We start from the raw sequence: 11,771 nt of genomic DNA on the forward strand, positions 1-11,771 counted from the left end.
AGGAGGCAGAGAGAAATGAGTCAAAGGCAGACGTAGGGAGGTTAAAGTCACCCAGAACTGTGAGGGGTGAGCCATCCTCAGGAAAATAACTTATCAAGGCGTCAAGCTCATTGATAAACTCTCCAAGGAAACCTGGAGGGCGATAAATGACAAGGATGTTAAGCTTGAATGGGCTAGTGACTGTGACAGCATGGAATGAGGAGATAGACAGATGGGTCAGGGGAAAAAGAGAGAATGTCCACTTGGGAGAGATGAGGATTCCTGTGCCACCGCCGCACTGACCAGATGCTCTCGGGGTATGCGAGAACACATGGTTAGACGAGGAAAGAGCAGTAGGAGTAGCAGTGTTTTCTGTGGTAATCCATGTTTCTGTCAGTGCCAAGAAGTCGAGGGACTGGAGGGTAGCATAGGCTGAGATGAACTCTGCCTTGTTGGCTGCAGAACGGCAGTTCCAGAGGCTGCCAGAGACCTGGAACTCCACGTGGGTCATGCGTGCAGGGACCACCACATTAGAGTGGCAACAGCCACGTGGTGTGAAGCGTTTGTATAGCCTGTGCAGAGAGGAGAGAACAGGGATAGACAGACACAAAGTTGACAGGCTACAGAAAAAGGCTACAATAATGCAAAGTAGATCGGAATGAAATGAACTAAACATCTGAGAAAGCGAGAGAGCGGGGCCTCCCTCACTTACATTTCACTGAAACACTCAAATATAACTCTCCCAACTTCCACTTTAGAAATTATAATTATTGCAAACTACAGCGGTTCAATGTTTCTAGGAATAGACTAACTTCGTTTATTCAGCTAGCAACTTGGTACAGTATTCTTCCGTGAAAACCGTCCAGGGCACCTATGACGCCAAAGCCAACTAGCATGCCAGCCTCCATGCCAGACTTCCCCCCTGGGCGGCGCTTCACCTTGGTTGCTCCTGTGGTTTGCTCTGGATGCGAGTGTCTGCTAGATGACTGAATGTAATATATATGTTGAGTGGCTTCACTGCTGGTAGATTGTATGTTTTAAAATTCAATAATAACAAATACAAAAAAAACAAGTTGGAAGTGAAGATGATGGTTTCGCAGTGCTTGAGGCGTCACTACAAACCCGGGTTCGTTCCGGGGCTGTGACCGGGAGACCCATGAGGCGGCACACAATTGGCCCAGCGTCGTCCAGGTTAGGGAGGATTTGGCCGGCTGGGATTTCCTTGTCCCATTGCGGTCTAGCGACTCCTTGTGGCGGGCCAGGCGCCTTCAAACCCTGACTACCATTTCCCAAGTCAGATGAAGTTGACTGATCGATGCATCCATCAAGGCAACTGGAGACTGTATGTGGGAAGAACAATCAACTGACTAGCCAAGACCAGTACGACCACCATTTCTTTCAAATAGGAAACCAGCTGAGATAACATGCTGATTAAAATCATCACAAATCTCAACATTTTCAGTAACATTTTCAGTCTAAAACTACTTGCTTATGCAGGGAAGAAGAGGAATTAACGGTTTTCCAGAATTTAGAGGGATCACTAGAAGAGTCTGCCATAGCGCTAAGGACGTAGTTTGATTTGGCCTGTTTAACCGAGGCAATGCACCCATTTCTCAATTGACTAAATAGCTTCCAATCAGCTAACGAGCCAATTTGTCTAGCCTTGACCCAGGCTTGATTTCTTATCAAGAAGAGGTCTGAGAGTAAAGTAGAGTACCATGAATTAGTTCGGTTGTTGACTCTGAGTCGCTTGAAAGGGGCATGTTTATCTGCCAGAGAAGTAAAAATGGATGTAAAAAAGTCAAGTGCCAAAACAGGGTCTGGTATGAAGCTAGTAGAAAAAAAGCTATGAAAAATATAAATCATGAAGGAAAGCCTGGGGCGAGAATCTTTTTATATTTCTCTTCACAATTATACAAGGGTCAGAGTTTCTCAATTTGGTATCTGTAATGCAAGCAATAGGGCAGTGGTCGCTGATGTAATGTATTTAAACACCGCTAGCCAAGTACGTATAAGGATATATTCATTGACGGATAAGGTCAATCAATAAAGAGTTTGTTGGGTTTTTTACATTCATCTGAGTGGCTTTCGTTATCAGCTGAACTCGACAGATATTCTTAACCTTTTACTGCAGTGGGCTAAATCAGGTGGCGGAAACTCTGGATCCAGGGCGGCGAAGCTGTTTGAAGTCTGTATCCGGTCCAGACTTCCCACCGCCAAGGAGGCCCCAATTGCCAAAGGCCATTTCTTTTGACTTCCATGGCAAGTGACGTGCCTCCATGGCTGGTTGGCAGGGTCAAGAATAGGAACATTCACAAAGTCATCCAGATAATAAGGATAATAAAGATGCTGCCTTTTAGGCAGGATGTCAGAGTCGGCACGTCCCAATCCCATGTAGGTACATGCCACCCAGAATCCCTGGGACGTCCCAATCCCATGTAGGTACATGCTACCCAGAATCCTTGGGACGTCCCTATCCCATTGAAGTTGAAATGTAAAATAGTTAAGGTTAGGGTTAGGGAGGGGGGGCAAAAATGAATTTTCAGAATGTGGGGGGTTGTGCCCCTGGTTTTCACATTGTTTGCTTAACATTAATATTACTGTAAGTTACTGTACTAAGGGTAATGCTGCAGCAGGAGCAGTTAGCGTACGTCTATTTTTCACCAAATCAGGACAATTATGATGAAGGCAACGCCGCCGACAGCGACTGTGACAACGACTATGACAGCGTAGTTGTGGTCCTCTTGGTCTGGAAATACAGTCAGCAATCATCAAAACCACTACACCCTGAGTGTTACTTTGTGTGTGTGTGTGTGTGCTTGCCTTTGTGTGTGTGTGTGTGTGTGTGTGTAAGCACGCTTGCGTGTCTTACCAGACTTACCAGACAACTACACATTGTTTCAATCTCCTTGGTGTCGTACAGATGTCAGATCTTAATATGACCCATTTCGTCACAGGAGGAAAATAATCATGCAGCAGGAGTATTTGGATAAATAGGGGGCAGCTGGAAGCTGTGTTTGTAGGCTAAGCAATGCATTACTGTACCTAGGGGGCTATGATTTGGGGAAGGCTCTGCAAACCAACTTACTTCATACCATCAAGTATTCTCACGGCTTGCTAGAGCATTGTGAACTGCTTTAGCGCAGTGGTCTGAGCAGCATGCTACAGCTCTGAGCATCACGAGTTTGCGCCCAGTGCTGGGCAATCGTTTTGACACTTGGGAATGGAAATTCAATATGTCATTGTCCGGATGGATGGCTGTATATTTGCATCTCACAGGAGTCACACCTTTGCCGTAGCAATCTTCAGGACGAAACGTTCTCACCGAAGTCCTGGGGTCACTGTCACCACCAGGAGAGGTGTGAAGACTGATGAAACTTGAATCAACGAAATGAATGTTATTGTGTGAATTAATTTGTCATGTTTGGATTGTTTCAAGAGTTCATAAAGAGCTATGAATGTTTATGTTTTATTGTACTATAAGTGATATGGATTCATTGTTACAGACAAACTATATTATTCTGTTCGTCCAATGGTGGATAGTTCAAAGAGGAGCGACACAGGGGTGTCTTGTCATACAGTGTTGAAGTGTGGTGATAAGATTAGAGAATGTGTGTGAAGTTTCATGTCTTTTGTTTTAATGTTTTGGGCCATGCAAAGTCATGTTAATTACACAATGGGAGATACTGGGATTGGGCGCTCTTGGAAGAATAAAAGCTGGGTTTACATTTTTATGACGGAGTCATTGGTTAACCAATGAAACATAATAATTTTGTAGGTGGTGAAATTTCTATGCTGTTAAGATTCAGGATATTTTGTATTCTTCTTAATGTGAAGATTTCTGGTATGTACCATTTGCTAATTGTATTCTTATTGTGTAACTGTAATAAATCTGATTACTTTTAAATGGATACGAACCGTAGTCCTCATATTTTTTTGGAATATTCCTTGAATTATTATTTAGTAAAATGTGTAATGGTAAATGTTATTCACAATGCACATAGCATATATGCTTGGTCTCTAACTGTGCATCTCTGAGCTAAGGTTAAATCAATTGTTTAATGCTAGGACATCGATTGCAAGATATTAGCTCCTTGTCCATTAGTAACCTCTTAATAATTGCATAACGGTAAACCTAGACACGTGCATCTTATAGTATTTAGAGCAGTGAAGCAAGGCTCGCTACCTTAACTATACACGCTGGATACGATTATGGGCCTAAAGCAGTCACATGATAATGGAATGAGATGGTATATCATATTAGGGTCATAGACCTCTACACTAATTCTCTGTCATCTTCAGACAAAGTGAATTTTCACTATTCTACAGGTTAATGCCATTTGGGACGGGATTCGAAGGCAGCATCACGTGATAACGCATTCACATTCCACCGAGCGCGAGACGTTTGTAGCCACTGTAGAAGTTTGAACAACTGGTGCTAGCAATTCAGTGAAGAACTATCCCAAAATTGAAATATGTGACACGAATCACAAGTAAATAAGTAACCAAATCAATCTCTTGCCCGTTCACACTCTGAATAGCACACATACACAATCCATGTCTCAATTGTCTCAAGGCTTAAAAATCCTTCTTTAAACTGTCTCCTCCCCTTCATCTACACTGATTGAAGTGGTAGCTCAAGTGGTCCTCTGTAGCTCAATTGGTAGAGCATGGCGCTTGTAATGCCAGGGTAGTGGGTTCGATCCACCCATACGTAAAAATGTATGCACACATGACTGTAAGTCGCTTTGGATAAAAGTGTCTACTAAATGGCATATTATTATTATTTAACAAGTGACATCATTAAGGGATCATAGCTTTCACCTGGATTCACCTGGTCAGTCTATGTGATGGACAGAGCAGGTGTTCTTAATGTTTCTACACTGTGTATATACCAGTAAGGGAGCCTGAAGATAAATAATACACTTGGTTAGAGAGAACTTTTTTAATCAGTTTTTTATCAAATTTAAAGTCAGTGTGTATGGGGCAAACTGCCCCCAGGGCAATCAATGCACGTCAATGGTACCTATATTAGCATTTTCCAAATCATGTCCAAATCATGTATAAGTAACTTATTTGAGTTACACTATCAATTTTGAGATACTTTAGGATGATTTGGACAGGAATGGCGAAAATTATCAGAGTGGCCGTACATCAAAACCTAATTCTAGTGAGGATATTAACAGTGAGATGTGCAATGTCATTCTGTTTCGATATTTAAAGCTTGTAACGATTTCTATTTTTTGTTTTGTATCTTGATGACCCGTCAGTATGCATTTCACTGTTAGTCTACACCTGTTGTTTTCGAAGCATGAGACAAAAAAAAATTAGTTTTGATTTGATTTAATCATACTGGGAATTAAACAGAAACAAATGGACCAAAAACATGTGATACGGTATGCTATGCTGTGCTATGTTACGCTATATTATGACAAGCCATTTTATGTTATGCTACCTTACGTTATGTTAAGTTATATTATGTAGCAACTAAAACATTTTAAAAAGTACTTTCATGACCTTACTGTGACACAGAGCAGGAATAATTTTGTCTAAGCTAGAAAATAATACAGTTCACACGATTCTATCCATTGTGGAATCTGTCCCTGATGTGGACAGTGATGACAGCAGAGATCATGATGGCCAGCCCCACAGACAGCAGGATGATCTTCGACATGTACACAGACATGCCAGCAGGGGGGAGACACTGGTTTACAACAAACAGACAATATGTTACAGTTCCTCTAGTCTGGCAGATCAGACACTTCCTCCTGTTTGCAATTAGCCTGGGAACAAGGTTACAGTTCTTCCATTAATACACAGAATGTACAAAACATTAAGAACACCTGATCTTCCATGACATAGTTTGACCAGGTGAATCCAGGTGAAAGCTATGATCCCTTATTGATGTCACATGTTAAATCCACTTCAATCAGTCTAGATGAAGGGGAGGAGACGGGTTAAAGAAGGATTTTTAAGCCTTGAGACTATTGAGACATGGATTGTGTATGTGTGCCATTCAGAGGGTGAGACAAAAGATTGATGTGCCTTTTGAACAGGGTTTGTTAGTACGTGCCAGGCGCACCAGTTTGTGTCAAGAACTGCAACGCTGCTGGGTTTTTCATGCTCAACAGTTTCCCGTGTGTATCAAGATTGGTCCACCAACCAAAGGACATCCAGCCAACTTGAGACAACTGTGGGAAGCACTGGAGTCAACATGGGCCACCTTGTAGAGTCCATGCTCTTACAAATTGAGACTGTTCTGAGGGGAAAAGTGGTGGTGCAACTCAATATTAGGAAGGTGTTCTTAATGTTTTGTACACTCCGTGTATAACTGACATACAATATTTGAGATGTGTATTTGTGTGTCTTACCAGATGTCATTGGACAGAGTTCCACTATATCTTTGGTGTCGTTGGCCCAGCTGACTTGGTTGCTGTGGTTACAGATGATGGAACCCCCTGCCACATAGACAGAGAGCAGGGGGACAGTGGAGGTCTCAGCCCCTCTACTCTCTCCTCCCACCTGAGAGCAGGTGCTGTTGTTACAGATGGAGGTGACAGCGGTGTTCTGGCCTCTGCAGGACACAGTCGCATTACAGGTGACATTAGTGGAGCAGACAGACTCCACTGTCAGGACCGGAGGCTCAACTCTCTCTGAAAACACATAGACAAACAGGGTAAGAAACAGGAAAGAAAACAACTTGTTTTAACAGATGGATAAATAGGGTTGTATACCAGTAGAAAACGTTTAGTCAAACAAAGTGCTACCAAAACAACAACAAGAAAAACAACAACAAATAATGACGGAAAACAAACCTTGAACTACCAACATGTATGTAGCAACGTTGGTCTCTTTGACACCAGACACTACTGCAGTATAACATCCACTGTCTCCTTCCTGAAGGTTCTTCAGTAGCAGAGAGAAGTTTCCCTCACTAATTTCAGCCCTACCTTCGAACCCTACAAAGGCTACTTTTGGGTTGTACATTACAACAATGATTGATGTGTCAAACTTCCAAAATAGCACATCAATATTATCCAGTGTAATATTTGTCGGGACATCCAGACGAACATCCTGTCCCTTCAACACAAACACAGGGGTCTCGGCACTGGGCTCTGAAATAAACACACAGAGGCCTTCATGTGATGAGGATGAAATGAAGAGGATGAATCCATAATTCCACAAGTATTAATTAGGGCACTGTGTTTTGCACAATCATGTAGCATAGCCTACCTGTGTTTAGCTTCAATCATGTAGCATAGCCTACCTGTGTTTAGCTTCAATCATGTAGCATAGCCTACCTGTGTTTAGCTTCAATCATGTAGCATAGCCTACCTGTGTTTTGCCCAATCATGTAGCATAGCCTACCTGTGTTTATTTTCAATCATGTAGCATAGCCTACCTGTGTTTTGCCCAATCATGTAGCATAGCATACCTGTGTTTAGCTTCAATCATGTAGCATAGCCTACCTGTGTTTAGTTTCAATCATGTAGCATAGCCTACCTGTGTTTACCTTCAATCATGTAGTATATCCTACCTGCGTTTTGCCCAATCATGTAGCATAGCCTACCTGTGCTTGGTTTCAATCATGTAGCATAGTCTACCTGTGTTTTGCCCAATCATGTAGCATAGCATACCTGTGTTTAGCTTCAATCATGTAGCATAGCCTACCTGTGTTTAGCTTCAATCATGTAGCATAGCCTACCTGTGTTTACCTTCAATCATGTAGCATAGCCTACCTGTGTTTTGCCCAATCATGTAGCGTAGCCTACCTGTGTTTAGCTTCAATCATGTAGCATAGTCTAGCTGTTTTTAGCTTCAATCATGTAGCATAGCCTACCTGTGTTTAGCTTCAATCATGTAGCATAGCCTACCTGTGTTTAGCTTCAATCATGTAGCATATCCTACCTGTGTTTAGCTTCAACCATGTAGCATAGCCTACCTGTGTTTAGTTTCAATCATGTAGCATAGCCTACCTGTGTTTTGCCCAATCATGTAGCATAGCCTACCTGTGTTTAGCTTCAATCATGTAGCATAGCCTACCTGTGTTTAGCTTCAATTATGTAGCATAGTCTAGCTGTGTTTAGCTTCAATCATGTAGCATAGCCTACCTGTGTTTAGCTTCAATCATGTAGCCTAGCCTACCTGTGTTTAGCTTCAATCATGTAGCATAGCCTACCTGTGTTTAGCTTCAATCAAAGCACATCTTTTGCCTAGTGGTCCGCTGCAAGCGTTCACAATTCTAAAATCTCATAAGAAATGGGATGGTGTTTTTGTCTTCCAGTAACAATATACTATGCTATTATATTAAATTATGTAGAACACTATCATTATGTGATGTTGCAGACATTGATTCATCTTAGATCTGACTTTATTAAACGAGCACAATTTGCCTGAGTAGCCTGTTCTCTATGACTAGAGCAGAGACTGTGCACAAAGTAGAGAATCCTGCACATCAACAGAAGCTTCTGGACTGTGATTGTAGTCTTTAAAAATACTGTCCTAATTGTCAAATAATGGTGTCTTGGCTTTAACTTCAGTATTAGTTAAATTCTAATACAGACATCCAGTATCTTTTTAAAACAATATACTTAAATATGTTTTTCCTTTCATTATAAAAATGCCAGAATTCCTCTCAGACAATAATAATTACAAGATGGATGAATCAGAAGCCGTCCAATATTTGCCTGTCAGTATGTCTTCATTTACCATTGCATTGCTGCTCTTTATGAGGTCCACACAATAGAACCTGAGAGATACACACAAGCCTACCTGATGATGCTATGCAGGACAGCAATCCAAACCCTAAAAGGAGAGACATGGTGTTGAGGTGACGCTCCAATGAATATGATAGATGGGTAGATGGACGGACGGACAGATCAACGTTTGAAATGTCTGTGTTTCCTGTTGAGCAACTTCTCTTTTCTGGCTTAAACCACACTGACAGGGGCCGGAAGGGAAAAGTTTCCCCTTCAGTATCTCTCCTTATTTGGTCCTGCCGTGCATACCTATACACGTACGCTTCAGTCACAAGACGAAGGCCTCCTTATTGTCCCTAGAATTTCTAAGCAAACAGCTGGAGGCAGGGCTTTCTCCTATAGAGCTACATTTTTATGGAATGGTCTGCCTATCCATGTGAGAGACGCAGACTCTGTCTCAACATTTAAGACTTTACTGAAGACTCATCTCTTCAGCAGATCCTATGATTGAGTGTAGACTGGCCCAGGGGTGCGAAGGTGAACGGCAAGGCACTGGAGCGACGAACCGCCCTTGCTGTCTCTGCCTGGCCGGCTCCCCTCTCTCCACTGGGATTCTCTGCCTCTGACCCTATTACGGAGGCTGAGTCACTGGCTTACTAGTGCTCTCCCATAATGTCCCTAGGAGGGGTACGTCACGTCGTGCCAGGCTTTTTTCGCTATACTCGACTTGAGTGGGTTGAGTCACTGACGTGATCATCCTGTCCGGTTTTGCCCCCCTCGGGCTTGTGCGGTGGAGGAGATCTTTATGGGCTATACTCAGCCTTATCTCAGGGTGGTAAATTGGTCTGTTGAGTGGTGTGGGGGATGTGCCTTGGTAAAGTGGGTGGGGTTATATCCTGCCTGGTTGGCCCTGTCCGGGGGTATCATCAGACGGGGCCACAGTGTCCCCCGACCCCCCCTGTCAGCCTCCAGTATTCATACTGCAATAGTCTATGTGCTGGAGGCTAGGGTCAGTCTGTCCTATCTGGTGTAAGTCTCCTGTTATATCTAGTGTCCTGTGTGAACTTAAGTATGCTCCCTCTAATTCTCCCATCTCTTTCTCTCTCTTCTCCCGGAGGACCTGAGCCCTAGGACCATGCCTCAGGACTACCCGTCCTGATGACTCCTGGCTGTCCCCAGTCCACCCGGTCGTGCTGCTGCTCCAGTTTCAACTGTTCTGCCTGCGGCGATGTAACCCTGACCTGTTCAACGGACGTGCTACCTTGTCCCACACCTGCTGTCTCGACCTCTGAATGCTTTGCTATGAAAAGCCAACTGACATCCTAAGGTGCTGAACTGTTGCACCCTCTACAACCACTGTGATTATTACTTGACCCTGCTGGTCATCTATGAATGTTTGAACATCATGAAGAACAATCTGGCCTTAATGGCCATGTACTCTTATAATCTCCACCCGGCAAAGCCAGAACAGGACTGGCCACCCCTCAGAGCCTGATTCCTCTCTAGGTTTCTTCCTAGTGTAATATTCATATGTGTCAGCATACTGAATTGTAATTGGATTCATTATAATGTCATACCATACTGTGCTATGATTGGTTAAGACCACCCAGGTGGTGAGGTCATTCTAAGATGATCATGGCCAGAGACACATGGACATGCAAGTTATAGCTAGTTAATAAAGAGCTACGTTTATAAATGTCCTGCATTTTATTATTTTGTACAAAGCATACAAAACAAGACATGGTGTCAGAGTAAAAGGACTAAAAGATGGATTTTGCTGGAGTTCCTTCACCTCGAATGGATTGGGGGTCTACAAATCTACCCGATGCATGGCGTAAGTTCAAACAGCATGTGGAGCTGATGTTCACGGGTCCTCTGAAGGAAAGAGGAGAAGAGGGAAAGTGCAGCTACCTGCTCCTCTGGATCGGTGAAAAAGGGAGAGACATTTACAACACATGGACACTTACCGAGGCTGAATCAAAGGTACTGAAAACATACTACGATCGTTTTGAAGCATATGTTGTGCCAAAGACCAATATAATTTTCGCTAGGTACAAATTCCATGAGAAAGTACAAGGCGCTAGCGAATCGTTTGAACAGTTTGTCACTGAGCTGCGTCTGCTTGTGAAAGACTGTGATTATGCAAACAAGGATGAGATGGTCAGGGACCGTATTGTATTTGGAATACACTCACCGCGAGTGAGAGAGAAACTTTTGAATGTTGGATCAGAGTTAACGCTGGACAAAGCTATCGACATAGCCAGATCTCACGAGCTAGCACAGGTTCAGATGAAAACCATTTCAGGCGGCAGCACGAGCGCATCACGTGAACAAGCAGTGCACGCAGTCAGGCAGACATCAAAGCACACCTCCAGTGCCCAGAGAGCATGTTTCAGAACGGAGACAGACAGAACTCCAAAACAGAGCGACACAGACTCCAAACGCCCCAAAACATGTGGATATTGTGGCTACAAAGTGCATGGCGAACAGGGGAATTGCCCAGCTAAAGGCAAACAGTGTACTAAATGTGGAAAATGGAATCACTTTGCAAAAGTGTGCAGAGTTTACCGTGGAAAAACAGTACATACAGTGAATGAAGATGAAATGTCAATCAAAGAGTCAAATGCTGATGAACTGTTTATTGATTCAGTGACACAGAAAAGTCAGATATCAGAGACAGAGCAAGCCTTTGCTGACATTGAGATAGGAAGACAAGGCACAGAGCTAAAATTCAAACTAGACACTGGTGCACAAGTAAACATTATTCCTCTGAGTAAGTACAGAAGCTTGACATCTGAGTGTGAGCTACAGCCCACCATGCGCAGACTGACTGGTTATGGTGGTGAACAGCTCCCAGTAAAAGGCACATGCACTCTCAAATGCAAATACAAGGAAAGGGACATGATGTTGGACTTTTACGTTGTTGACACTCGAGCACCTGCAGTGCTAGGTCTTAAAGCATGTTTAGACATGGACCTTATCAAGCTAGTTTTATCAGTGACAGCACCAGTAGAGATAGAGAATGTCATGGAGGAGTTTGCTGATGTTTTTACAGGAATAGGACTATTCCCAGGAGAATGTACCATTCACCTT

General features: G+C 43.2%; 2 protein-coding genes across 2 annotated transcripts in view; one reads left to right on the top strand and one right to left on the bottom strand.

Annotated features, from left to right (window-relative positions):
• Nucleotides 1-3,890, top strand: part of LOC121535434 (SLAM family member 5-like) — a 60,523-nt gene extending 56,633 nt beyond the window's left edge. Inside the window, exon 4 of the mRNA XM_045205981.1 lies at nucleotides 3,259-3,890. Coding sequence (XP_045061916.1) covers nucleotides 3,259-3,278 — 20 coding nt within the window. The 3' untranslated portion in view covers nucleotides 3,279-3,890. The remainder of the gene's footprint in view (nucleotides 1-3,258) is intronic.
• Nucleotides 3,891-5,306: 1,416 nt separating this feature from the next.
• Nucleotides 5,307-8,852, bottom strand: LOC123481551 (natural killer cell receptor 2B4-like). The gene is made up of 4 exons (XM_045205983.1): nucleotides 8,752-8,852; nucleotides 6,795-7,094; nucleotides 6,351-6,632; nucleotides 5,307-5,683 (listed from the first exon to the last, which is right to left on the bottom strand). The coding sequence occupies exons 1-4, from the start codon at nucleotides 8,798-8,800 to the stop codon at nucleotides 5,529-5,531; spliced, it is 786 nt and encodes a 261-aa protein (XP_045061918.1). The 5' UTR covers nucleotides 8,801-8,852; the 3' UTR covers nucleotides 5,307-5,528.
• Nucleotides 8,853-11,771: the final 2,919 nt, after the last annotated feature.

Source organism: Coregonus clupeaformis, chromosome 21 (assembly GCF_020615455.1).
Source record: "Coregonus clupeaformis isolate EN_2021a chromosome 21, ASM2061545v1, whole genome shotgun sequence".
Lineage (NCBI taxonomy): Eukaryota > Metazoa > Chordata > Actinopteri > Salmoniformes > Salmonidae > Coregonus > Coregonus clupeaformis.